Below are 27989 nucleotides of genomic sequence, written 5' to 3' on the forward strand. Positions count from 1 at the left end.
GAACACACACACACAGACACACCAAACACACAGACATATACACACACACAGACACACACACACAGATACACACAGAGATATATATACACACACACAGACATACACACATACACAGACACACACACACACAGATATATACACACACACAGACACACAAACACACAGACACACACATACACACAGACAGATGTACACACACACACACAGACACACACAGAGCATAAAGACCCTCCCCAAAAGACACACAGATAAGCTCTTTTAACCCCCTGGGGAAGGAGATCAAACCAGTCCATCCTAAAGGAAATCAGTCCTGAATACTCACTGGAAAGACTGATGCTGAAGCTCCAATACTCTGGCCACCTGATGCGAAGAGCTGACTCATTGGAAAAGGCCCTGATGCTGGGAAAGATGAAGGCAGGAGGAGAAGGGGACGACAAAGGATGAGATGGTTGGATGGCATCACCAACTCTATGGACATGAGTTTGAGCAAACTCCGGGACATACTGAAGGACAGGGAGGCCTGGCATGCTGCCGTCCATGGGGTCAGACAGGAGTCTGACTCTGCAAAGAGTCAGACAGGACTTAGTGACTGAACAACAACAGCGAACAACAGGATTCCACGAGACGAGGCCGTGCTCCCGCCCCTAGAACCCTCAGTGAGAGTGAGCCTCGTCTGAACGCACAAAGTCCAGAGAAGACAGCCAGCCGCCCAGCTCTCCACTTGGGCTCCTCCAAGGCCCAGGCTCCAGTTCTGCCCCCAGCCTCACATCCTGCCCCCACACGGAGACCCAGATGTCAGCCGCCCCGCCCACCCAGACGTTCCCTAAGTTGCCAGGGCCCCCTCCTCGCCCAGCAGGCGCCCGCCTTATCAGACACCCTGCCAGTCCCACGTTGCGAAGCTGCGTGGCTCGGAGGGCACACGTCCGCGTGACTCTGGCCCAGGAGGGCCCACCCTCGCCCACCCTCGCTGAAGCCCTGTGGACTCGTGACCTCTTCACCTGTGCTTCCACAAAACCTCACAGGTACACGTGGGAACCTAACCCTCCCAGGTTCCACTGAATTCTCTGCAACCCCGCCTCTCTCTCTCTCTGGGGAAGCCTCTGGCCCTCTCAGACCTCACCTACTAGAAGCTCATGACAGAGGTTAATTGAATGAAATCATCAGAAACAACTTTCACTATTAATAAAAGGGTTCTTCCTCCAGCTCAGGAAAAATAGAGGAGACAATAGAAAGCTAAAATGAATATAAGAGCTCTCTTTCTCTCAAGAAAAATCAGCCACGTGGGCCAAAAGCAAACATAAAATCTCATTTGAAAAAAACTGCAAATTAAATGCTGCCTATGAAAGATCAAAAAATGACTTTGCTAAATAGATTTTATACTTTCATATTTGGCTGAGGTAATGGGGACGGAATGTTCAAGTACAGAAGGCCTAAATCTAGGAAAGTTTTAATGACTTCTGATAGAACTGGCACACACAAGGAAATTCACATCTTACTAATTCAATACCTATTTTACTCAGGAAATAACCACTAATAAACAGAAGAAAAGAGTGTATTTTAGTGAAGTACCTAATGGTCTGATCGAGAAAGAAGGTCATTAAAGTAAAGGGACAAGCAAATGAGGCCCAGTGACCTGCGTACAGAGAGGCCTCGGGCGCTGAGCGAGGACCGCTGCTGGAGGGATGCGCCGTGGCAGCCCCGTGAGCGCCATGAGGCAGCCCCGACACGACGGAGTCTATCAACAGAGGAGAAGACGTCCCGCACTGGGGAGCCAGACAGCAGCAACACACAACAGCGAGGGCCGAAAAAGCGCAGGATGGCTTGGAAGGAGCCAAAGCGAGAAAAAATAAATGCTAACTAAAGAGTATGCTGAAAGAGGCAAATTTAAGTTTACAAGGATTAGGGAACATTTTCCTGTAAACTGATGGCTGTTCCTAAATTTAACACTTTCCTGTAAACTGATGGTTGTTCCTAAATTTAACAGCAGTAGATAATGAAACAAGGATCAAGAAATCCACCCAGAGAAGTGAGCGAGCTGGCGGCATCTTTAAAACACGGGGAACCTTCCACCTGGTCCTCACCAGCATCCATTGAAAGCTAGAGCCTCAAAGGCAGGCACGACACAGCGCTTCCGGCAGGCCGAGGGCAGAGGCCCAGCAGGGCAGCCCAGCAGAGCGGAGCCGGCTCAGCGGCCAGCAGGGAGGCCCACGGAGGCAGATGGAGGCCAAGCGTCCGACAAAGCAACCACGTGTGGGACCTTCCAGAGCCGAGGAGCCCACGTGCCTCCCAGGGGCCGCCTGTGATTCCTGGGACTCTGAACATTGCGGGTCTGTTTCCTACCCCCAGTCAACTCCAAACAGCCGCATCAGGCTTGAGCCTGCTGCAACCACAGAGTGTGCAGAGAAGAAAGGGCCGGTGCCCCGGGACTGGGGGGCAAGGAGCCCGAGCTCCTTTCAGACCCACAAATGCACAGGGAGTTCCAAACAGCTGGGGTTCAAAGCACGGCTAATTCGCCTGCAGCTGCATCTCAGAGGGTCACCCCCACGTGGCCGCCTGCAGCCCTCCAGAGGGATTATCACAGAGCAACAAAAGCCAGATGGGCGCCCCCAACGCGCAGTTCTCATCATTCCTTCCCCAGACCCCCATCCGCACGGCTCCCGACCACCCAGCGCCGTGTCCCAGGCTTTCAGGCCTCGGCTGCCCTCTGCCCGACCCCTGGAGTTCATGGATGAGGGGGGAGACTGAGACCAAGCGTGGAGGCAGTGACCAGGCGGCCTGACGGGGGCAGAGGCAGGCGGAGAGCCCACGATCTCGGCACCTCTGCTCCATCCCACTGCACCACGGCCGCCTCCCAACCCAACTCCTCCTTCTGATGGGCCAGACCTCCCGACTGGCCCGCCAGCACCCCAAGCTCCTCCTACCACGGTCGTCCCTGCCCTGAGGCAGCTCAGCATGAGGACCAGCGCCCTCAGAGGCCCGGGCTCCGCCTGCTGGCTCTTCTGGCTGGGGGTCCCGAGACAGCGACGGCACGGCACGCGGCTCCCGCAGGTGCTGTTGGCTATCAGGGCTCAGCTCTGCGCCCTGACCTTCCTCCATGCTCTGACCGCGCTGGTCCCCCTCCAGGCACGCCTACAGGGCCAGCTCTACGTGGGCAGCAGGGAGGGGACCACGCAGCATTGCCACTTCACCAGGTCCGGCTGCTCACACACTAACCCGGCCTCTTTCATGAGCCCAATGCCGATGGTACGAAGTAGAAAGCATCTGACCTACCAGACTTTCCGGGCGGTAACTGAACCTGTAATTGACGGACATCTAACTGGAAGGCAGGCCTGAAGAGGGCCGACCCAGAGAGGGAAGACCTGGCCCCTCGCTGGATTTCACAGGTGAGGATCCGCCACCACGTAGCTGCTGCTAAACCAAACATCAACCACCTCCTGAGGACCAGACTCCTGACAATTCTTTTGCATTAAGGACATTTTTGATTGAGGTATAACTGGTATATTACAGCACAGCTTCATGATTCAATACCTGTATATGAAACGGTCACCACAATAAATCTCATTAACACCCACCACCAAACAGTCACAAAATTGGTTTTTCTTATGATGAGGATGTCTAGGGTTCCTTAGCCACTTTCAAATATGCGATATCTGAAATGTATTTTATATCTGGACTGTTTTATATTTTGACTCCCTTCCCCTGTTCCATCCCCCACCCCCCACCTCTGGAAACCACAGGTCTATTGCTTGTTTTTGGTTTAGATTCCACAAATAAGTGAGATTGTGTGGTATTTGTCTTCCTCTGACTTATTTCATTACCATAATGCCCTCAAGGTCCAGCCATTTGCTGCAAATGGCAACACTTCATTCTTTTTATGGCTGAATAATATCCCTCTGTGTGAGTCTGACATCTTTATCCACTGGTCCACTGATGGACACCTAGGTTATTTCCACGTCTTGGTTTATTGTAAACAAGGCTGCAATGGACATGGGTGTACACGTTTCTTTTTGAGTTAATGTTTTTGTTTCCTTTGGATAAACATCCGCAGGTGGAACTGCTGGATCATACGGATGTTCTGTTTCCATTAAGGGTATTTCAGGTGGGGCACAACCTTGAGGTGTCTGCACAACACCGCACCAGCCCCCACTGACCTGAGCGTGTGAAATGGTCAACCGCGGACTTCCCTGGCAGTTCAGGGGGTAACAGTCTGCCTGCCAATGCAGGAGACACAGATTCAATTCCCGGTCCGGGAAGATCCCACACGCCGTGAGCCTGTGCTCGAGAGCCTGGGAGCCCCAACGACTAGCCCACTTGCTGCAGCTACGGAAGCCCCCGTGCTCCCCAGCAAGAGACGCCACCGCGGTGAGGCGCCCACGCGCCACGGCCAGGAAAGCCCAGGCGCAGCAGCCAAGACCCGGCACGGCCGTGGCAGACAGACGGACTCAGGAGACGCTCAGCGCAGACTGTCTGTGTGTATACGTGAGCTTCACCCCAACTTTCCAAAGAAGAGTATTTTACTCACTGGAACGGTGGACAACTTACATGCCACGCGGACGCTCGTGAATGAGACGATGACCACGTGTGTCCCTATTGTTATTGCCTATCCTCAGGCGCTGCACCGTGTATAAAGTGAGAGAAGGGGCACGTGAGAGCAACGTGTGTCCATCTGTAATTCACAAAGAGCAGGGGGCGGGGCGCCATATACACACAGCTACACACAGTCACTTCAATTCACACAGAGCACCTCTGAAAGAAGAACCAGGAGGGGAGCTGCTGGCAGGAGATTTATCTGTCATTATGTAAGCCCTTAGGGACCGTGTGAATGTTTTAACATTGCAGGATGTAGCTTTTTCAATTAAAAAAAAAAACTAGTAAACAAAGAATATGAGTGAAATCACCAATTTCCAAACTTTAAGTGCTCTCACCCCTCCCCCTCCCGCAGAATCTCAAAGAACAACGTTTCTGTTCTTGGATTTAGAGTACATATTTTGAAAGCTATAGTTTTGATTAAGCATATAAATTAGGTGTTGATTTAGACAGCTATACAGTTTTAATAACAATTTTAAATAAAGATCATTTTCAAAACATTATACAGCCATTAAAAATGATGGTTATGAAGATGCAGCAACATGAGAAAGGCGTATGACGTGGTAATAGCTGAATGGGAAACGCGAGTGTCTGCAGCCGCGCTGCCCGAGTGCAGAGGCGTGGGGGCTCCGCGGGGGGCAGGCCGTCGTGGGAATCGGCACCAGAGCCGGGCAAGCCTGACACACTGCCCAGACCCCTCTCACAGGACCACCTCTCAAAGCCAGATGCAGGCGAGCACCATCCAGACCCACATCACTGCCGGCAAAGGTCCGTCTAGCCAAAGCCGTGGTTCTTCCTGTAGTCGTGTACAGATGTGAGAGTTGGACCACAGAGAAGGCTGAGCGCAGAAGGACTGATGCTTTTGGACTGTGGTGTTGGGGAAGACACTTGAGAGTCCCTTGGACTGCAAGGAGATCCAACCAGTCCATCCTAAAGGAAATCAGTCCTGAATATTCATTGGAAGGACTGATGCTGAAGCTGAAATGAAACTCCAATACTTTGGCCACCTGACATCAAGAGCCGACTCACTGGAAAAGACCCTGATGCTGGGAGAGACCAAAGACAGGAGGAGAAGGGGACAACAGAGGATGAGATGTTTGAATGGCATCACTGACTCAATGGACATGAATCTGAGCAAACTCGGGACCCAGAAGGACAGAGAAGCCGGGTGTGCTGTAGTCCCCGGGGTCGCAGAGTCGGACACGACTTAGCGGCTGAACAGCAACAAGAGGTGGAGACACTAACTCTGAAGGAAGTGTGGGGGAGAGAGCGGCCCGGATCGTCCTGCCAGTCAACGGGAAAGCGCGGCCATGGCCGGATCGGACCCTGACGCCCAGACTCCTCTGTCCCGAGACGCGGGACCCGGGGGCAGGGTGACCGACAGTCACGGCCGCTGACTTTTCTAGATGGTTATTCCTACTTCTAGAACCTAAAACAACACACCCGCTAAAACATAGCTTTAAAAAGACATCCTGAACTAATTTTTTCAGACTGTCTTATGCTAACAAAAAGGACATCTCATTTTTAAAGCACTTGAAGCCAACCTGAACTTTCTCCCTTTCAGACCAATTTGAGCACCGTCTGAGCTCTCACCAGAAAGCCTTCAGTCTGTGTTAACGTCTCAGGAGCTGGCATAAAACCAGAACCAGAGACTCGCCCGGCAGCGCTTCATGCCTCACGACAGACTCAGAATAGACGGTTGTCTTCCCTTCCCGACACCAAGGCCAGCGCTTCCGCAGTCCTCTGACACCTTCCTGTGCCCTCCCCGCGCTGAGGCTGACCTGCGTGACCTCTCGTCTCCCCACCCTGCACCTCTGCGCATCAGGAATCTCCCCGGTTCCCCACTTGGGTCACCTGTGATCACCTGCAGCACGTCTCTAAGCGCACCCGTTCCAGGCCCGGGACAGTGACAGCGGCGTGCGGGCGAGCCTCAGGCAAGCCCCCCTCCTCCTCCGAGTCTCAGCTTCTCACTGCAAACAGGGGTGCTCTACTACTGCTCAGGGTCAGCAGGGAACCAGGAGACGACCTGTGGGGAGAGAGGCCTCCTCCCTGCGGAGGGCCGGGTGGCGCCTCGCGGTGACCAAGCAGGGTGATACCCCGACGAGCGGAACAGCTGCCGCAGACCACGCGGGGCAGGGCCCTCAGAAAGGGCCCAGGGGCTCCCCGCCCCTTCTGCTGCGGGGGATGGTAGGACAGCGCCGTCTGTGAACCTCAGCAGGTACAGAATCTGCCTCCAGGGCCTGGACCGTGGACCTCTCGGCCACCAGGACTTCGAGAAACGAATGTAACAGCCACCCAGCCAGAGCAGTTCTGTCCCGGCAGCCCAAGCAGACTGAGACTGCATTGTGGTATTTAGTTGCTCAGTCGTGTCTGACTCTTTGCAACCCCATGGACTGTAGCCCACCAGGCTCCTCAATCCATGGGATTCTCCAGGCAAGAATATTGGAGTGGGGTGCCATTTCCTCCTACAGGGGATCTTCCCGACCCAGGGATCGAACTCGAGTCTCCTGCATTGCAGGCGGATTCTTTATCACTGAGCCGCCTAGTAAGCCAAGACAAAGGTACCGTCACACCAATAAAGCCTCCCTACCTTTCCATGATGATCAGTGAAGGGGCCCATGGGCCTGGGACTGGGCAGGTCAGAGTCCTCAACACGGGCGTGGAGGAGCACGCCCCACGGGCAGGTGACCGCCGTTTCAGATGGCATCTATGCACATTTGCACCCCATCAACTCATGGGCCCGCAGAGTGAAGCTTTCAAATGCACGTGCAATTGAGCCGAGCAGGTGACCACAGCCCCCGGGCCCCATCGAGTGAAAAGCAAACCACCTCCTTCTCCGGAGCGCGGAGTGGACGGGACTCCCCGTCCGGGCGGCTCTCACTCCTCCACTCGGCCCCGGCTGGTTCTGCAGACGTCTGCTCTGGTCACCTGCGTCAGTTTGCAGTTTCCTGACCTGCCACCTGCCCCACTGCTCACCAGTCCCCACTGCTTTCCCGCCACACAGGCCCCACCACGCCCAGCCCCTCCAGCCCCGTGGTCCCTACAGTGTGATGCTGCGCTCCCTGCAGTGAAAAGATGACAACCCCAGCCCGTCGACAATCACAGCGGGCCTGGGAGTGAGAAAGTCAAAACTGCACCCACCTCTCTCCTCCTCCACTTTCGTGCTTCTCACCTTTAACAGGAGCAACTTCCCTTCCTGCCTGTGAGCACCAACCAGACAGACGGGCAGGACAAGAAGGGAACCAAACAAGGGAGAGTGGCTGGCTCAGGCCCCAGGATCTCCCCAGGAAGGAGGGTAACCAACCACTCCAGGAAGAAGCGCAGAGAGAGAAGGGTCTGTGTCTGGAAACACAGACAAGCGACTCAGGAGGGTGTGGACAGTCATTGTTCTCTTGCCTCTCTGAGCTCCTTCTCAGAGATTCCATGTATTTCTATGAACCTGACACAGAGCAAACACTCAGTCAAATCCAGTGATCACCACCATCACCACCACCATCACCACCATCTCACCATCAGCAACACTACCAACGTCATCACCACCACCATCACCACCATCACCACCATCACCACCACCATCACCACCATCTCACCATCATCACCATCAGCAACACTACCAACGTCATCACCACCATCATCACCACCATCATCACCACCACCATCACCACCATCACCACCATCACCATCACCACCATCACCATCACCACCATCATCACCACCACCATCACCACCATCACCATCACTGTCATCACCATCATCACCATCATCACCACCACCATCACCACCATCACCACCACCATCACCACCATCTCACCATCATCACCATCAGCAACACTACCATCGTCATCACCACCACCACCACCATCACCATCACCACCATCACCACCATCACCACCATCACCATCATCACCATCACCACCACCATCACCACCACCATCACCATCACCACCGTCACCACCACCATCACCACCATCACCATCACCACCATCATCACCATCACCACCATCACCATCACCACCATCACCACCATCACCACCATCACCATCATCACCACCATCATCGCCACCACCATCACCATCACCGCCACCACCATCACCACCATCACCACCATCACCATCACCATCACCACCACCACCATCATCACCATCACCATCACCACCATCACCACCATCACCACCATCACCATCACCACCACCATCACCACCACCATCACCATCACCACCGTCATCACCACCATCACCATCACCACCATCATCACCATCACCATCACCACCACCACCACCATCACCATCACCACCATCACCATCACCACCATCACCACCATCACCACCATCATCGCCACCACCATCACCATCACCGCCACCACCATCACCACCATCACCACCACCATCGCCATCACCACCATCACCACCATCACCACCACCATCATCACCACCATCACCATCACCACCATCACCACCACCATCATCACCACCATCACCATCACCACCACCACCAAAGCAACCACTGCCACCATCCCAGAGGCCTTGAGTTGATTCTGAAGAAGTCAGACAAGCCCGCTGCTGTGCTGCCCGCAGTGAATTTCAGTCCCTCCCCACCTCTCTGCTTCTCCCTCCTCAGGAAATCCTCTTCGTTCTAGCTTCATCCGGCAAGTCTGCAGGACGGGAACTTCCAGGGGGCACCAAATAGGGTCTGTGGTCACGGAAGCTGCCAGCCCCCGAGTAAAACACACAGCCCAAGTGTCCAGGCCAGGCCTAGGGAGGAGCAAAACATCCTATCTGCTCAGCAACCGCCACAAGGAAAGCCCCAGGAGGAAGCTGGACTCCGGCCTTCACACAACCAAGCCCAATTCCACAACCACCTGCTCCAAGTCTGGCCGACCAAGGGCTGCCCACAGACCCAGGTGACCTCCTGTCATCTCTCCCCACTCGGGCACCCGTCATCCGCATCCTTGGGTGATGGGTAACAACTCACCACACCACCAAAGCCCCAGGAGGTCAAAGGACATAACCACACTCTTCTAAGTTAACACATCTTTACATCCTCTTCTAGCTTGATTTTGTGCTCAGCTCAGCTCCATACATCAGTTTGAAGGAACGGTGGCCATTCTTAATCTTTTTTTATTAATACGTTCCAAGAATCTTAAATTATCTTAAAACAAAAATATTACTTTCTTTGCAGTTTCCAGGACTAGACACCTTTGTGTCCTTTGTGGTCCTCTGGAGTCTCAGCTACATTTTGTGGGAAAAACAGGACATAGGAGGGTTCATTCTAAATGCCATGTCTTTGACTTTAAAACTTCAAGGTTCATTTATTCCCTTCACACCCAAGGCTGTGTATACAGTTGAAAGCAATTCAGCCATTTCCCGGTCTCCACTGTGTGGTGGGGACACCGATGGACACCAGCCACGCGTCAAGAGCTGCAGTGTAAGAAAGACAGTCCCTGAGCTCGAGGAGCCGGAACCCTGGTGAGGTGCAGACTCACACGTGCCTGAGAGGCCAACACAGCGGGCTGCCAGCCCACACCCAGCCCCCTTCCCTGGGACCAGAACCCCACTCCAAAGTGCCGGCGGCCAGCCCACGGGATCCCTACTTCTCCGTGCCGCAGCTCGGGGGTGGGGAAGGGGGGCAGCGGGGCACGTGACCCAGCTCTGATCACACTGCCTTCCAGAGAAGAACCCATATGCCCTGGAGACTGCCCTCCGCCTCGAGCAGGACCATGATGCCACCTTGTGGCCACGAGCTCCGATCCCCGATGAAATCCATGCCAACAGCTCCTCTCCTCCAGACAACCCACTGGGAAAAAGAAGCCCCTATCAGTCTAACAGCCTAAGAGCCCTGAGTCTGCTTTTCTGATACCTTCAACCAGAACAAGGGCTTCCCAGGTGGCTGGGTGGTAAAGAATCCGCCTGCAGTGCAGAAGACCCGGTGTTCGGTCCCTGGGTCGGGAAGATCCCTGGAGAAGGGAATGGCCACCCACTCGTGTTCTTGCCTGGAGAATCCCGTGGACAGAGGAGCCTGGGGGGGCTACAGTCCATTACAAGGAGTCGGACACGACTGAGCGACCTTCACATTTCACCCAAAACAAATCCTAAGCAATCCGCCCCTCAGCCGGGGAACCAGCGGGGCCGTGAGCGCTGCGGGGGCGGCAGGCCGCCAGCGGGGACCCCACCAGGACCTCCCGAGCCTGCGCCGTGTCTGTCCCGTCACTGGATGTGACTCACAGCACGGCCCGCGAGGAGCTCCCAGGCCGGGGGTGGACACGGGCACCACCCTGACAGCGCTGTCAGGAGCTCACGGGCTGCAGGGCAGGGCGCGGCCCCGCACGCTCTGCCCCCTTCTCCGCTCTCACGCCTCAGACGGAGAACGACACCACAGTCTCACCATCTTTCAAATGGTTACTCCATGTCCTAATCGGCACAGGAAATCGTTAGAGAAGAAAGACAAACACGTAACAGGTTGATTTTTCAAACGGCTCCTTTAAACATTTTTTAACATTTGCTTTTAAGATTATATGTAGGAAATCATCCTCCATGAGGAAGTTGTCGGGCAGACCCTTGAGCGGATTCCTAATTACACCGAAGACTTGCTCCACCCGCCACGTGAAACGAAACGCTTGACTTCTGCCAGATCACGCTCACTCTGGTTTACCTCAGGCTGAGGGACACTGCACGAGGCTCGCATGCCACGGCTGGCAGCGCAAACACCACCCAAAAAACAAAGACGCCACTGGCGGCGACACGGGAAGCCGGAGCGGCGCGTCCTCTGCGTTCTCACGCTCCCGTCCCGGAGCCCAGGAGACCCGGCGAGCTCGGGGAGCCCCTTCTGCTGGGGGCTCCGAGGGGCAGAAAATCAATCACAGGAAAGGATGGAGGGAAGGAGACACACCGTCGTGTATCCAGACTGAGCACGCGGGAGCAACTGTGCGTTTCTGGGTTTTATTATCTTTCCCACGTCTCTCGATTTCAACAACATCCCACAAACTAGCATCATGGAAGCCCGACAACAGACAGTGACACATGGGGGGCGGGGAGGGGGGCACGCAGAGCCCCGTCCTCCGGGGGGACTCGAGCGTCAGTGACACGGGCTGGGGGGGGGGGGCACGCAGAGCCCCGTCCTCCAGGGGGACTCGGGCGTCAGTGACACAGGCTGGGGGGGTACGCAGAGCCCCGTCCTCCGGGGCGGGGACTCGGGCATCAGTGACACGGGCTGGGGGGGGGCACGCAGAGCCCCGTCCTCCAGGGGGACTCGGGCATCAGTGACACAGGCTGGGGGGGTACACAGAGCCCCGTCCTCCAGGGGGACTCGGGCATCAGTGACATGGGCTGGGGGGGTACGCAGAGCCCCGTCCTCCAGGGGGACTCGGGCATCAGTGACATGGGGACGGCACAGGGCAGGGGCCGCACGGGAGCAGGGGTCCTGGCCAGAGGAGGGATGCTGCGGCAGCTGAGCTGTCTGGATATCTGCAATGATCACTTAACACGGTGACTGTTTTTACAGAAACAGGATAAAGCCAGAGCAGGAGGATGCGCCACCTGAAGGAAGGGGGAGCCACCTCCCCGGTGCTCAGCACCCCACACCCCTCATGAGCTTGTGCACCAGCCGCCACCAGCCCTTGGAGAGAGCCAGAGGCATCACTCTAGGGGCTGGGGCAGAGGGAGATGGGTGCTCCGAGAAAAAGCAGCCAGGATGGGAGGGACTGAAGGATGGACGGGGGAGGGGATGGACACGGGGCGGGGGGGGGGGCGCGGGGGAGGGGATGGATGGGGAAAGGGGGGGGACGGGGGAGGGCTGCGGTCAGGGGAAGGGGAGGACGGAGGGAGGGGGCGGGGGGTGGACAGCGGAGGGCCGCGGTTGGGGGAGGGGGTGGACGAAGGTGGGGGAGGGCCACAGTTGGGGAAGGAGGGTGGACAGGCGAGGGCCGGGGCAGGAGTGCCTGATGAGCTGACGGTCGAGCAGGGGCCTGGAGGAAGGGTCGGGCGGGATCGCAGGCAGGCGGGCAGCAGGGCAGGGGCCCCGGGCCCGGACGTGCCACTGTGCACCATGCCCCAGCCACCGTAGAAGCATGCGGTTGGGAGGGGACAACGGGAGCAGGCAGCCAGGACACGCGGCGTCACTGGGCCAACGGCCGCCTCTGAGCGAGATGGAGCCAGGGTGGCTCTGACAGCACCTGACCCGGATCTCGTCTTCACAGGATGGCTGACGGCTGGGCGGAGCAGGCGGCCAGACACAGGGGACAGGGCCGCGGGAGGCGCAGACAGCACCAGGCGGGAGGCGGAGGCAGAGACCAGGACACGGGCAGAAGCTGAGCTGGGAGCCGGGGGAGAGCCCGGGGGGCAGCACAGACGAGGGAGGCGCGGGCGGTCGGGGGACAGGCCGGGTCACAGGAGGCGGCCGCTGCTCAGAGACGGGGCGACAGGGAGGCATCAGGGCCTCGGGGGGCAACTCAGGCAATGCTTCCAACCTAGAGGCCGCCTTTAAAAACAGATGACCTTTTCCAAAAACACGCACTGCCCCATTATGTACATTCTTAGTGAGAGCTGCTTCATCAGTGTTCCTCCTGATCGGAAGCGACGATGCCAGGGAGAAACAAATCCAGGAGAAATCCAGGTGAAACGGGGGAAAGAAAGTGGTCACCTCACTGAGACGCCCCCCACACCACCCCATGCCATCGGGATCGGCCAGACTGGGTTCCTGAACAGGAGAGGCTTGCTGATCTGCAGCCAGGACTCCGAGACACGGTGACCGAGGCAAAGGCACCACTGGATCCCGCCACGTCCTGCCCTGGGGTGTGGGACGTCCAGCCAGAGCACCCACTGTGTGCCAGGCTCTCCTGCGTGGGCCACGGCAGTGGTCCTGAGCTGCAGGTGGGGCAGCGAGGCACATTCACCAACCCTCCTTTTAAAGCTTCTCTGCTTGTTTCACTGAAAAGTCCGTTCTCCCCAAACCACAGAGCAGACATAAAGCCAGGTTGCAGAGGCTCCCTGCCAGCTTCCTGGGGCCCCCTCACCCCCCAGTCAGCTTCTGGGAGTGTGGCTGGCAGCGAGGTCCCAGGGGCGTCTGAGGGGGCACATCTCCAGATGAACCTGCACCAGCAGGCTAAGAACCGGGCGCTGCCCGCCTGCTGAGGGGACTCGGGGTGTGGACAGGCGGCCCAGTGGGCAGGTCAACATCCCGCTGTGCCCACAGTGGCCGGGCAGGGCACCCGCGGGCTCTCCCTGTGCCCCTGCACCGGGGCAGCCATCCTGGCGGGGGTCCTCCCAGACGAGACTCTGGGAGCAGGCAAGGCGATCAGCAGAGCCGTCAGCTTCTCCCCCCGCCGCATTCTAACGCCTCCCTGGAGCACTCTCACCGCCCCCAAGGCAGCACAAGCTGGCACGGGTGCACACACTCACAGCCTCCATGTGCGTGCACTGTTCCCGGCCGCGACGTGGGGGCAGGGCTGCACCTGGCCCTGGGGGGGCCGCTGGACACTGGCAGGCGGCCGCCTGGATCGGCGGGAACGGGGCTGAACCCAGCCCAATAGCCAAGGCGGGCCCTCCGCTCCCGTCCTCTGACGAGACCCCCGGCAGAGAAAGGAGGGCCTGCCCGGCACTGGCTGTGTCCTCACCGCGGGGCCCCCAGGCTGCCTCCGGAACCAGGGCCCCACGGCCCCGGGGTGACCGGGAGCTGGCTGCTGCGGGCACAGGTGGCGAGTGTGTGTGGGCTGCAAGACCGTGCACGCACATGCACACACTCGTGAAGCAGGGAACGCACACAGAGTGAGGCCCGAGAAGCAACGAACGAACATGCGGGCATCGGGGCGCACAGCGTCCCCTCCAGCTGTTCCTCCAGCCTGACTGTGCCTCCCACTGAGCGACGCACCGCCTGCGGTCTGGGCTGTGTCCAAGGCTACCCCGAGCTCCAGCCAACAGCCCGTCCACCCGGCCTGGCTGCCCCCACCGCCGTCCACAGCCCTGACGTCCCCCCTTGTCCCTCCTGCCATCCAGCTGCTCACCCGGAGGTCACACTCTGACGCCACAGGAGCCACGCTCCGGGAGAACCCCCAGGGCCGCCTCGGGCCCTCTCGGCCCACTGCACCTGCGCCTTCCTGCCCTGAGGCCTCGCTCTTCCCCTACCCCACCATCCTGGGGCGAGACCTCTGCACCCCAACCCCCAGGTCTCCTCCACCTCCAACGCCTGCCCCGTGCCGCCCACACTCCGCAGCAGCGCTGGCCCTGACCCTCAGCACTGTCTCCCTCTCCACCTTCAGCCAGTTCCGAGAGCTGGCTGCGGGCGTCCGTCTGCCCCCCGACACTCAGCGCCAGCTCCCGAGGGCAGGGCCCCCGGACTCTGTTCGCGGTTCGCCCCAGCACCAACCACAACAGGTGGTTCAGGAAGACTGGCCGAGCAAAGAACTACGTGGGTACCTGACGTCAGTCACCCCGACTCACAAGGACCCTGCGGGGAGGTCAGATTCCCCGGGGATGAGACAGGAGGTGAGTCACGGATCCACGCCGGTCACGCACCAGCTCCCAGGCTGCACGGCCTCGCCCTCCTGCCGTCACAGGCCCTGCAGGCAGGCTGTCCTCCAGCCCCGGGCCCTGAAGGGCCATCAACTCAAGCCCTTGATTCCGGAATGAACAGCTCCGGGCCACCCACCTGCCCCCTGAACAATCCCCTTCCCCCCAGAGCCAGTTCCCACACAGAAGCTCTCCACCCTAAAGCCTGGCCCTGGGGCTCACGTGGGTAAGAGGACCACCCGGGTGACCCTGCAGCTGGCCTCCCTCCCCCACATCACAGGCTGAACGTCCAGTGACAGGGCCGTGTGCCGTGCGTGCAGAGGACCTCGGGGCCCGGCTGCCACCAGGCGGTCACCCATGGGCCTCGGAGACGCAGGTTCTGCCAGCGGCCAAGTCACACTCCCATTCACAGACACGCGTAACCACAGAAGCCTCCAAGGATCGTTTCCCTGAGCTTCGAAAAAAGGCGGCCTTTGCACGGGAAAAGACTGAGTAGACGCTGAGAGCAGAGTGAGCCGTTATGTTCTGTTCGCTGCCCGTCCGCAAGCTCCACACGGAGCCCCAGCAAACACAGCCGCGCCGCCTGAGGCCGGAGGGACACTGCGGCCAGAGGCACTTCTGTGGGCGTCGCCCAGGTCAGCGCTTTGCTCCTCCAACGTCGGCAAATGCCACTTACATCGCGAATGTGATGTGAAGATAATACCTCCCACTGTCTCCCGAAGCTCTCTAACTGCCTTACGAAAACAGGCAACTTATGGCTGTTTTCTCCTGCCACCAAATACAAATCCCGTAACTGTTTAACTTGGAAAGCTTTGGTTTTCACCTTTTGGTGTGAGACTTCATACTTACATAGAATTTTAATGAAAAGCAAGGAAAAAAACAGAATCCCACAACCGAACAGAGGAATCCAGTTTCTTTTAACCTTTCACTTTATCCATACGTACTCACCTGCCCACACATCTTGAAAACTTCATTTTTAAGTATGATTTTAATTTCCCAAGTTACTCTGATGACAAAGTCCACAGGAGATTCTAACTGAGGGCTCGGGTCCTGACCCAGAGCTGCAGTTCCCACCAGGCAATCTAGTTTTCACGAGTGATTCCCGTGCCGCCTAGGACTAGATCAGGGGGTGTCTGGTGAGAGGTGATCAGATGGGTCTCCGCTGAGCCAGGACAAACCAGCACCCCGGCCTCCGGCCGTGATCACTGAGGTGGCAAACAATTCACCCACAGCCGGCTCAGAGCTCACCAGCGGGACGTGACACACGCCCGGGGGCCTTACCTGTCCCAGAGCATGTCTCGAGCTCCGGAGGAGCACGCCAGCTCCCGAGACGGGGGACGCGGCGCCCGCATGCCACGCGGGACCCCAGGGCGGGTCCTGGACTAGGAGGGAGGCGTAAGCGTGCCCGTCACCGGGATGAGCGTCGTCAGAACTGCGGGTGGGCCGAGCCCGGGACGACGGGGCCGCGGCGACGCCCGGAGGAGGCCTTTGTCCTCAGGAGGGGATGAGGTCTTGAGGAGCGGAGGGTGCGACTTCTCCAAGTGACTCAGAGGGTTGAGGAAAAGCACGGACACACGTGAGCATGCACGCGGAGAACGAACCAGGCGGAAGGTAAACGGCTGGTACGGCCGGGCAAAGAGCACAGGGGGGCGCGTGCACCGGCCCCGCGCCTTTCCCGTGCGTCTGAAGTCACATCGGAACAAGAAGCCTAACACAGACAGTAAGCTGGACCGCTCTGGACGGCGACACCTGGAACCGTGCGAAGGTGGAGGCGGGGAAGGCGAGCTGGAAAAGGAGAAAGGCTCTTCCTCCCGCTGCACCCTCCGTGCTGTGAAACTCTAACGTGTGCGCCCAGAAGAGAAACGAAAGTGAACCAAGAAGGGCAGCTGGACGGGAGCGGCACCTTCGGGGCCACGGGACCTTCCCGAAGCCGCCCCTCTCCAGCCCCCGGCCCCAGGAAGGAGGCTGCTCAGCCCCAGGTTCACAGGCCCGGCCCGGGGCCAGCACCTCCATCCGTGGGCCTCACGCGCCACCTGCTGGCCGCACAGGGCACTGCCCGCCACGGCGCCCAGCCTTCAGCGTGACTGAGCTCCTGGGACCGCAGCCACCCGCTCCTCCCAGGAGCTCCAGCATCCGGCAAAGTGCCCGGCGCCCAGGGGCACCTGGCAGGCATCACACGCAGACGTGGAAGCACCTCCTATGCGTGGAACTCCAGCAGGACCGGACAGCAAGCACGGGCCGCAGGGCCCAGCTGCCCCACGAGAAGCTCGGCGGGACTGTCTGGCCCCCCAGCCAAGCCCGGCCTTGACCCCCACCCCGCGCCGGCTCACTCTACAACCAGTCCCACTCCACGCCAGCCCGCTGCCCCCGTCAGACGGTGCACCGCCAGCCACCCCAAGCAGGTCTCAGTCACCGGCCCTGGTCACCACCACGACCACCATGAAGCACAAGGAAGGACATCCGGCCGGCCGGGTGGGCGGCCTCCCACGGCAGCACTAAGGAGCCAGGAGAGCACGTTAAGAAAATCATCAAAGAATGCTCATCACCCCCAACTAAAAATAAGTTTAAAAAAAAAACACTGTACAATGATTATCTTACAATTAAAAATTTAAAAAACTTTTTAAATGCTCATCAAATTGCACTGGAAGCACATTAATAAACACATCTAGAGTAAACTTTCAGGACAAGCAGCTCTCCTCCTAGTGACTTACCCGCATGAAATACAACAGATCGATTTCTGACCTAGTAAATTACACAGGCAACCTGTGCACTAAGGGGGAGCAGGCCGTGCCTTTCAAATCCTGGCCTCCTGCAGAAATGAGCACGGCCTAGAGTGGCCAAGCCCACAGGGACTCACCCCCGGGACTCATCACAGGGACTCACCCCGGGGACTCGCCCTGGGGGCTCGCCCCCAGGACTCACCGAGGTCTGTGTTGGGGCCCGCAAGCAGGTGCTTGAACTTGTCCAGCCGAGAGGCCTCTCTTTCACTTAAGGCCGAGCTGCTGAGGGTGCTGGGCTCAGGCGTCCCGCCCAGCGCCACCGTGGCCGCGTGCGGGAGAGACTGGGACCTCTGCAGAGGGACGGCGTCGCTGGCGCTTCCTGTAGGGGGGTGGGGGGAGAAGAGAGGTGAGGTCCCGGGGCTCGGCTCACGGCCAGGTGCCCACCAGGAGGCCTGGCGCCCGCCCACTGCAGTCCCACCCCACCCTCACCGAGCAGCGCAGAGCTGCCTGCTCGAGGCAGAGAACTAGCCGGCTCCCACGCAGAGCCCACTGCCCTCCTGGTCACTCCTCAGGGAAACAGACACGCCACGAGGGGCAAAACAGGGAGGAGCAGAAAACCACAGCACACGTCAGGGTCGGCAGCCGGGGCTCCCCAGAGGGCCCGCCCGGGCGACACGCCAGAGGATCGGGGGGTGCAGGGCTGGGGCAGCGTGCCTGCACGGGTCGCCCAGGCCTGGGCACGCAGGGAGGCTACCAAGGCCCATGGCAAGGGCACCGTGACTTTCTGAACATCCCAGGCCTCCCCCAGCTCAGGAGGGAGGCCAGGCCGGGACCAGCACCCGAAGAAAGCAAAGGAAGCCAAGTGCCCCCGCAGGTGGGCTGAGGAGCCACCGGAGCGCACCCAGCCGCTGAGGCAACGTGAGACAGCGCGTGGCACCCAGGCCCGGGCATGGGCAGGGGCAAGAGCGGGGCCCCCCGGGTCACGGGACAGAGAGCCCGCGGGGACGGCAGGGGACCCATAGCACGAGGCCCTGAGCGGCTGCAGACCCGCAGACCTGCGTCCCCACGAGCAACCACGGCGTCCAGAGCAGAAGTCTAGAGTAAGAGCTAAACTCTAGGAGACGGGGCAAGGCACACACAACGTAGAGTGAACGTACCAACGCTGACTTCCAGCAGCAGCTGCCCAACAGAGCAGGGACACGGCTCCCTCTCCGCGCAGAGCAGAGCCTTCACCCCAAACGCACTCCCGTGGGGGCCCCGAGGCTACTGAGGAGCAAAACGACCCTCGCCTCCGGGCAGAATCGGCCCAGTTAAGCTTTCCAGAGCGCCTGGGAAAGTGGGCGCAGCAGTGAGGGTGAGGGTGCCTCCTCGCCTGGGGCTGCCCTCGCCTGCAGGAGCTCCCACACTGGCCTCCTCTCAGGGAGGAGGCGCTGGAGCTGGGGGGGTGGGGGGGGTGGGCAGAGATGGGGGGACCAGAGGCCCCCCTCCAGGGGAACGCCCCTCCCCTGCACCTTAGGATTCTCCAGGAGAAGGTGTCGCAACAAATACAGGTCCACGAGACATCGCGGATAAACGTGCTGTTTTATTTACCTCAACCTCAGAGACACCCCGTGTGACTTCACTCAGACACTAAGGGCCCACGCATCCCTGAGCCGAGCTCTGAGGCAGGATCTGGGAGATCAGGCGAGAGCAACAGCCCCCGAGGAACAACAAGACCTCCAGCCAGGCCCCCCATCACTGTGAGCAGAAAACCCACCACCGCCCCACCTCCAGGGTCCCCGAGGGTACGAGTCCACTGCCGCCTCTCGTGTCCACACAAGACCTGCTCACAGCTGAGCCATGGGCAGCCGCAGGGACAGCCCTCGCCTGGCCGATGCCCACCAAGCCCATCCCGGCCAGTGACACACTTTGCCACTAACCCAGCGATGCCCCAAGTCAGGCAGAGTGCCTCCAACTTCAGGTACGAAGGCAAGAGACGTTTATGAATAGCGTCAGGGCAGCCAGAATGTGGAGCGCTGGCCCAGAAGCCAGTCGACGAGCCCGCCGTCTGCCTCCGCCGAGCTGGGAGGCGGCCCTCCCCAGGGCTGGAGGCCCGAGCCACTGGTGGCAGGGAGGCCCTGCACGCGCCATGCAGGGTGACGCGCCCACAGCGGGCCTGCTGGGCTCCCCACGGACGCTGGAGAAGCCGTGGGTGCCCTCTGTGCCCCCACGGAGGACTGCTCCAGGGCATGCCGAATTCCAAACCACCGCTCACAGGAGCAAAGAAGTCAAACGGACCTCGCAGGTCTCGCCCGAGCAGAGAAGGCCCCGCTGGCCCAGCAGGACGGTGTGGCTGCCACGCCACATGGGCAGCAGATCCTAAGGGCAGCTTGGGTTACATCAGCGGCGTCTACGCAACTGCGCAGGACGCCCAGGAGAAACCTCGGGGGCTGGGGAGTGGTCCCTGCTGCCAGGGATCGAAGAGTTGCGGCCTCAGCAGAGCCCACCGCAGGAGGAACCCAGGGCCTGGGAGTGCATGCCCTGCCCAGGCGCATGGGATGCGATCAGAGTGCCCGTCACAAGCCACAGGAATCCTACATCTATCTGGAAAGGCTCAAACGGTGCCCTTCGGTTTTTAGGCTCAAATACGTCAAAGTTCACTTCGTGTGAAAGAAAAATAGTTTAGATTCCAATGTGAAAACTGGTCAAACGAAATAACTCATGCTATTCCACAAAGAAGATGGTAATGCTGAAGTTAATTCCTGGAATGTGTTTTTGAAACCTAGAGCTGAGTATGAAACCTAATTCTGCCCCAGCCAGCAGGCTGCCTCAGGCTGCGCTGATGACCTCATTTTCTTCTCTGTAAACAAGGGGTGAGCCCCCGAACCCCCAGAGACGTCGGGGGGAGGGACCATGCGGGCTGTGGCTGCACTGCCGGCCCCACACCCCCACGCTCACCCCTTACCTCCCCGACACCTCAGACCCCACACCCCCACACTCACCCCTTACCTCCCCGACACCTCAGACCCCACACCCCCACACTCACCCCTTACCTCCCCGACACCACAGACCCCACACCCCCACACTCACCCCTTACCTCCCCGACACCTCAGACCCCACACCCCCACACTCACCCCTTACCTCCCCGACACCTCAGACCCCACACCCCCACACTCACCCCTTACCTCCCCGACACCTCAGACCCCACACCCCCACACTCACCCCTTACCTCCCCGACACCGCAGACCCCACACCCCCACACTCACCCCTTACCTCCCCGACACCTCAGACCCCACACCCCCCCACTCACCCCTTACCTCCCCGACACCACAGACCCCACACCCCCACACTCTCCCCTTACCTCCCCGACACCTCAGACCCCACACCCCCACACTCACCCCTTACCTCCCCGACACCTCAGACCCCACACCCCCACACTCACCCCTTACCTCCCCGACACCTCAGACCCCACACCCCCACACTCACCCCTTACCTCCCTGACACCACAGACCCCACACCCCCCCACCCACCCCTTACCTCCCCGACACCTCAGACCCCACACCCCCACACTCACCCCTTACCTCCCCGACACCACAGACCCCACACCCCCACACTCACCCCTTACCTCCCCGACACCACAGACCCCACACCCCCACACTCACCCCTTACCTCCCCGACACCTCAGACCCCACACCCCCACACTCACCCCTTACCTCCCCGACACCTCAGACCCCACACCCCCACACTCACCCCTTACCTCCCCGACACCTCAGACCCCCCACCCCCACACTCACCCCTTACCTCCCCGACACCACAGACCCCACACCCCCACACTCACCCCTTACCTCCCCGACACCTCAGACCCCACACCCCCACACTCACCCCTTACCTCCCCGACACCGCAGACCCCACACCCCCACACTCACCCCTTACCTCCCCGACACCGCAGACCCCACAACCCCACACTCACCCCTTACCTCCCCGACACCGCAGACCCCACACCCCCACACTCACCCCTTACCTCCCCGACACCTCAGACCCCACACCCCCACACTCACCCCTTACCTCCCCGACACCGCAGACCCCACACCCCCACACTCACCCCTTACCTCCCTGACACCACAGACCCCACACCCCCAGTCACCCCTTACCTCCCCGACACCGCAGACCCCACACCCCCACACTCACCCCTTACCTCCCCGACACCGCAGACCCCACACCCCCACACTCACCCCTTACCTCCCCGACACCGCAGACCCCACACCCCCACACTCACCCCTTACCTCCCCGACACCACAGACCCCACACCCCCCAGTCACCCCTTACCTCCCCGACACCACAGACCCCACACCCCCACACTCACCCCTTACCTCCCCGACATCACAGACCCCACACCCCCACACTCACCCCTTACCTCCCTGACACCACAGACCCCACACCCCCAGTCACCCCTTACCTCCCCGACACCACAGACCCCACACCCCCACACTCACCCCTTATCTCCCTGACACCGCAGACCCCACACCCCCCAGTCACCCCTTACCTCCCTGACACCACAGACCCCACACACCCACACTCACCCCTTACCTCCGCGACACCGCAGACCCCACACCCCCCAGTCACCCCTTACCTCCCCGACACCACAGACCCCACACCCCCACACTCACCCCTTACCTCCCCGACACCACAGACCCCACACCCCCACACTCACCCCTTACCTCCCCGACACCACAGACCCCACACCCCCACACTCACCCCTTACCTCCCCGACACCACAGACCCCACACCCCCACACTCACCCCTTACCTCCCGACACCTCAGACCCCACACCCCCACACTCACCCCTTACCTCCCCGACACCTCAGACCCCACACCCCCACACTCACCCCTTACCTCCCTGACACCGCAGACCCCACACCCCCACACTCACCCCTTACCTCCCCGACACCGCAGACCCCACACCCCCACACTCACCCCTTACCTCCCCGACACCGCAGACCCCACACCCCCACACTCACCCCTTACCTCCCCGACACCGCAGACCCCACACCCCCACACTCACCCCTTACCTCCCCGACACCACAGACCCCACACCCCCAGTCACCCCTTACCTCCCCGACACCGCAGACCCCACACCCCCACACTCACCCCTTACCTCCCTGACACCACAGACCCCACACCCCCAGTCACCCCTTACCTCCCCGACACCGCAGACCCCACACCCCCACACTCACCCCTTACCTCCCTGACACCACAGACCCCACACCCCCAGTCACCCCTTACCTCCCCGACACCACAGACCCCACACCCCCACACTCACCCCTTACCTCCCCGACACCACAGACCCCACACCCCCACACTCACCCCTTACCTCCCCGACACCACAGACCCCACACCCCCACACTCACCCCTTACCTCCCTGACACCACAGACCCCACACCCCCAGTCACCCCTTACCTCCCCGACACCGCAGACCCCACACCCCCACACTCACCCCTTACCTCCCTGACACCACAGACCCCACACCCCCAGTCACCCCTTACCTCCCCGACACCACAGACCCCACACCCCCACACTCACCCCTTACCTCCCTGACACCACAGACCCCACACCCCCAGTCACCCCTTACCTCCCCGACACCGCAGACCCCACACCCCCACACTCACCCCTTACCTCCCTGACACCACAGACCCCACACCCCCAGTCACCCCTTACCTCCCCGACACCTCAGACCCCACACCCCCACACTCACCCCTTACCTCCCCGACACCACAGACCCCACACCCCCACACTCACCCCTTACCTCCCCGACACCTCAGACCCCACACCCCCACACTCACCCCTTACCTCCCCGACACCACAGACCCCACACCCCCACACTCACCCCTTACCTCCCCGACACCACAGACCCCACACCCCCCAGTCACCCCTTACCTCCCTGACACCTCAGACCCCACACCCCCACACTCACCCCTTACCTCCCCGACACCACAGACCCCACACCCCCCAGTCACCCCTTACCTCCCTGACACCACAGACCCCACACCCCCACACTCACCCCTTACCTCCCTGACACCACAGACCCCCACACCCCCCCCAGTCACCCCTTGACACCGCAGACCCCACACCCCCACGCTCACCCCTACCTGCCTGACACTGCCGGCCCCAGAGGCCACTCTGACCACTGGATTCAGGATCTCAGCCCGCATCCCACCCTGCTCTGGGACCATCCCACCTGTTCTGACCCCGGCACCTGCTGCCTTCCGGCACCCGGGCCTCCTCACACATCACGCGGAGGCTGCTGTCCATCCCCTCGCCAGAACGGACGCTAAAGGCGACAAGGGCTCCCTGGGGCATCCACGCCCTGAGAACGCGGCCTGAGCCGTCACAGGTTAAACAGCCCTGTTGTCTGATGTCTCAGCCCCTCCAGCACAAAGAGAGCAAAAGTGACGAAGAGCGCCAGGCACGTGGATGGAGACACGGGCAAGAGCTAACCTCGCAGACTTTAGAATCGGAAGCTGGCGATTCCAGAGAGCAGACACCCGCCCTGCAGACGCTGAGCCCACGTGTCGGGGACCTGGCGGGGGATCATCTGAACTGGCCGGTGGGGAGATCCAGCCCTGAACACGAGGCTGGACCAGCCCCTGGGCTGGAAACGCCCCCTGAGGGCGTCCTGAGACAGGGCGGGGTCCCCCAGCGGCCCACAGAAGCTCCCGCCCGGCCACGCCATCTGGAGGGAGATGCACTCAGCCAGGAGGACGAGAGGAAGCGCAGCTGCCTCTGCTGACCAGGAGCCCCGCGGCTGCTGGATCTCCGAGCCCCCGAGGGCTGGGACGCTCCCCGCCCTCCCCGGGGAGAGGGCTCCAGGCCTCCTTCCAGAAACCCGCCCGCCTCTCCCCACCGCCCCCACCTTCAGGACAGGCCGCGTGGCTCTGGCTGACTGACTTCACCAGCCGCAGGTCGCCGCCGGGGGCCTCGGGGGGCTCCGCCGAGCGCTCCGCCGAGGGCCCCGCGGCCCCGGGCGGCCGGGGGCGCGCCTGCCGCTGGCTGTGGTTGCGCAGGACGCGGCGGGCCGTCTCCATGACGACCGCGGTGTTGAGGCGCTCGGCCGCCATGGCCAGGAGCTCGTCATCGTCTTCGCCGGCGTCCCAGGCGTCGCTGGTGTTGCTCTCAAACTCCTGGAACGTGCTGACTCGCTTGGCCTTGGCCGGCGTGGTGGGCGCCCTGGGCGTGGCCTTGAGCAAGCTGCAAAGCAAAAGCGGCCTGTCTTCGCACCCTGGGGGCTAAGCGTGGTCACCCTGGGCCGGGTCAGACCAGCCCCCGGGGGGACAGGATCACAAGAGAGCTGAGAGTGAAGCGGAAGAGCAAATGCGGCCCGAGGCATCCGGGCTGAGACGGAGCTCCCGGGCTGCAGGGGCCAGGAAGGAGGAGAGGCTTCCCGGGACAGTCACGCTGCCTCTGTGCCCCACAGAGCAACGTCTGAGGACATGCAGCAACGCCCCGCGCCCACAAACCTCTCGCCCCAACACCTTTGCAGACCTCCAGGGGCAGCAGCTGGGGCTGCGGGCGGGGGAGACTGTTCGCAGGACACGGGCCCTCGGCAGGCAGGTCTGGATACGGGACAATTTGAAGGACCCCGCACAGCATGTCAGCACGCAACACGTGCTCCGAGTGTCGGGAGCTTGTCCTCACACGCCCGGTCCTCCAGGGCCACCCCTGCCCCGCACCCACCTCTGGAGAAGGCGCCCAGACACAGGCCCAGCAAGCCGCAGGCAGCGGGAGGGAACACAGGACGTCCCTCAACCTGCATCAGCTACAGGAAGTGAAAAAAATTTCTCTCGGGGGCTTTCTGCTTTTCTGAAGGTGTCCTTTCTCAGCTGGTTCAGACAGTAAAGAATCTGCCTGCAGTGCGGGACACCCGGGTTCAATTCCTGGGTCGGGAAGGTGCCCTGGAGGAGGAAACGGCCACCCCCTCCAATATTCCTGCCTGGAGAAGTCCATGGACAGAGGAGCCTGGTGGGCTACAGTCCACGGGGTCACAAAGACTCAGACACGCCTGAGCGACTGGCACACTACTTTCAGCACCGAAGGTTTCACTTGGGTGACGACGTCCAGTTTCTCTCTTGCTGTCGCTGCCCCTAGTATGCTCCAAGAAGCCAGGGCCAGAGCCAAGCTCACAGGTGCGCCAGACCCCACCCCAGCCCCCGGGAGCCCTGCAAAGGCTGCCCTCCTCTGCATGGAGCCCCCTCAGAGGCTGGGCCGTGAAAGGCCAGCAGCGCCTCCCGTAAAGCAGTCGCTTGATTCGTGCTGGCTGAGTGAAGGGCACTCTCCTCCCCGCTGGGAATTCCAGGGAGCTGGGGGGTCACCACACCCCCCGGGCCCAGCCTGAGAAGAGCCTCACGCAGCCCGAGAGGTCACTTACGTGCCGTGGACCAGGGGATCGAAGGGCGGGTGCTGAGCGCCATACACGTGCTGGATGCTGTTCAGAAAGGAAGGGGAATCAATTAGCTTCTCCCGGTGTTCACAAGGGCCCCATGGATGCAGGAAGCAGGCCAGCTCCTCAAACCGGCGCCAGAGGGAGCAACCCCGGCCACCACAGGGTCCCCAGGGCCCGTCGGGAAGGCTGAATGACGCCAGACAAGGCCACCCCCACACACACGCAGGGCATTCAGCCTCCCGACAAACGGGCCTCAGGCACCCACGGCCCCAAGGGCGTCGCCACAGGGCCTGGGGCATTGGCCAGCCTCTGCTCCTGGCCTAAAAGACTGACCCAGACACAGCCCTCGGGAAGCTCTCACCCGGCACCACTCTGCCCAGAGATGGAATACAGGATTACAAACACAATTTTGTTAAAAGACTGCATGGTTACATTATAAAGTCTGTGCTCATCAGAGCAGATCTGGAAAAAGAGACGGGGACAGAAGAACTCATGTGGCACGCTGGCCAGCTGAGAGACCCAACGCACAGCCTTTCCTCCCCCCGACGCCCGGCCAGGGGCGGCCAGGGGACCCGAGGCAGGCCAGCCGCAGAGACAGAGAAGAGAGGCTTGGCGGGTACGACCCTGACCCTCAGCTTCCCCCTCTTCTTGTTCAGAACACACACCTGAGGCCAAGAGGGGCCCGGCCATCCTGCCCCATGAGAAACAAACACAAGAAATGAAGCCCCTCATGACGGATGGAGGGGCGGGGGGGGGCTTAGAATGAAGGTGGGAAGACAGCAGGACTCCGGCGGCTTGGGGCTGTTGGCTCTCAACCCTGGACCACTCCCTAGACTTCCATGGCATGAAATAAGCAAGCCCCTGTTTGCTGAAGCCACGGGCAGGCAGAGTCCTGACCGCTGTGGTCCAGTGGAGCAGACTGCCTCTGTGAGCCGAGGCAGAGCCTTGCAGGCGCCTGTGCGCTCAGCGGCTCAGTCCTGCCCGGCGCTGCGCGACCCCCTGGACCGGAGCCCGCCAGGCTCCTCTGTCCGAGGGATTTTCCAAGCACGAGTGCTGGAGTGGGCTGCCATCTCCTCCTCCGTGCAGGGTGCATGTATGAAAAGATAAATACAGACACGGAGGAGCTTAGTATACAGATGAAGTCTTCTTAGCGTTTAAAACAAAATGAAGTCCTATCTTGTTTACTCAGTAATATATCAATGCCACAACTATTTCCCCGTATTACTGTTCATCACTCTACTTAAATACATGTACTTTATATCATGTGATACACATGAAAGATATATGCAGCATATTTACACTTTAAAACCTCACACTGCGGGCACAAGGGGTTTCCCCAAACATTTCTCTGCAACGCCCATAAATCTGCAATTATTTCCAAGCTTCCTAAGTTTTCAAAAATCATAATAACATGTCTCCCTGGACAACCTCACCTCTAATTTCACACCACCCCCACCATTATGGTTACACGGTAATTTGTTTCACCAGTGTTGATTGTGAACTCTTGGTTTAAAACTGTGTGTGATTATAAAAACAGCAATAAACTTCTCTGGGGACAATACTTTCACGCAAATATAACTTCGTGAAGATAAAGTCCTAGAGAAGGCATGCCTGGGACACAAAGGATATACGTGTATCAACGGCGTAAACGGCTGACCCCCGACCCACGTGGAGGGTGGGGTGTGGACTTCCGCACGGCGGACAGTCTGAGTGTGATTTCCAGTCGGCGCTCCAGACCTGCAGTCCCTCCCGATCTGTGGTTCTGCG

At 60.1% G+C, this 27989-nt stretch overlaps 1 protein-coding gene across 2 annotated transcripts in view; it reads right to left on the bottom strand.

Moving 5' to 3' along the window:
* Positions 1 to 27989, bottom strand: part of TBC1D22A (TBC1 domain family member 22A) — a 267796-nt gene that overhangs the window by 220397 nt on the left and 19410 nt on the right. The window contains exons 2-4 of one of the 2 annotated variants that reach the window (XM_043880661.1): positions 26208 to 26264; positions 24696 to 25030; positions 18009 to 18185 (exon numbers count right to left, since the gene is read on the bottom strand). In XM_043880661.1, the coding sequence (XP_043736596.1) occupies positions 18009 to 18185; positions 24696 to 25030; positions 26208 to 26264 (569 nt within the window). The remainder of the gene's footprint in view (positions 1 to 18008; positions 18186 to 24695; positions 25031 to 26207; positions 26265 to 27989) is intronic. The other variant, XM_043880662.1, reaches the window with a different exon arrangement.

This window comes from Cervus elaphus, chromosome 22 (genome assembly GCF_910594005.1).
Source record: "Cervus elaphus chromosome 22, mCerEla1.1, whole genome shotgun sequence".
Taxonomy (NCBI): Eukaryota; Metazoa; Chordata; class Mammalia; order Artiodactyla; family Cervidae; genus Cervus; species Cervus elaphus.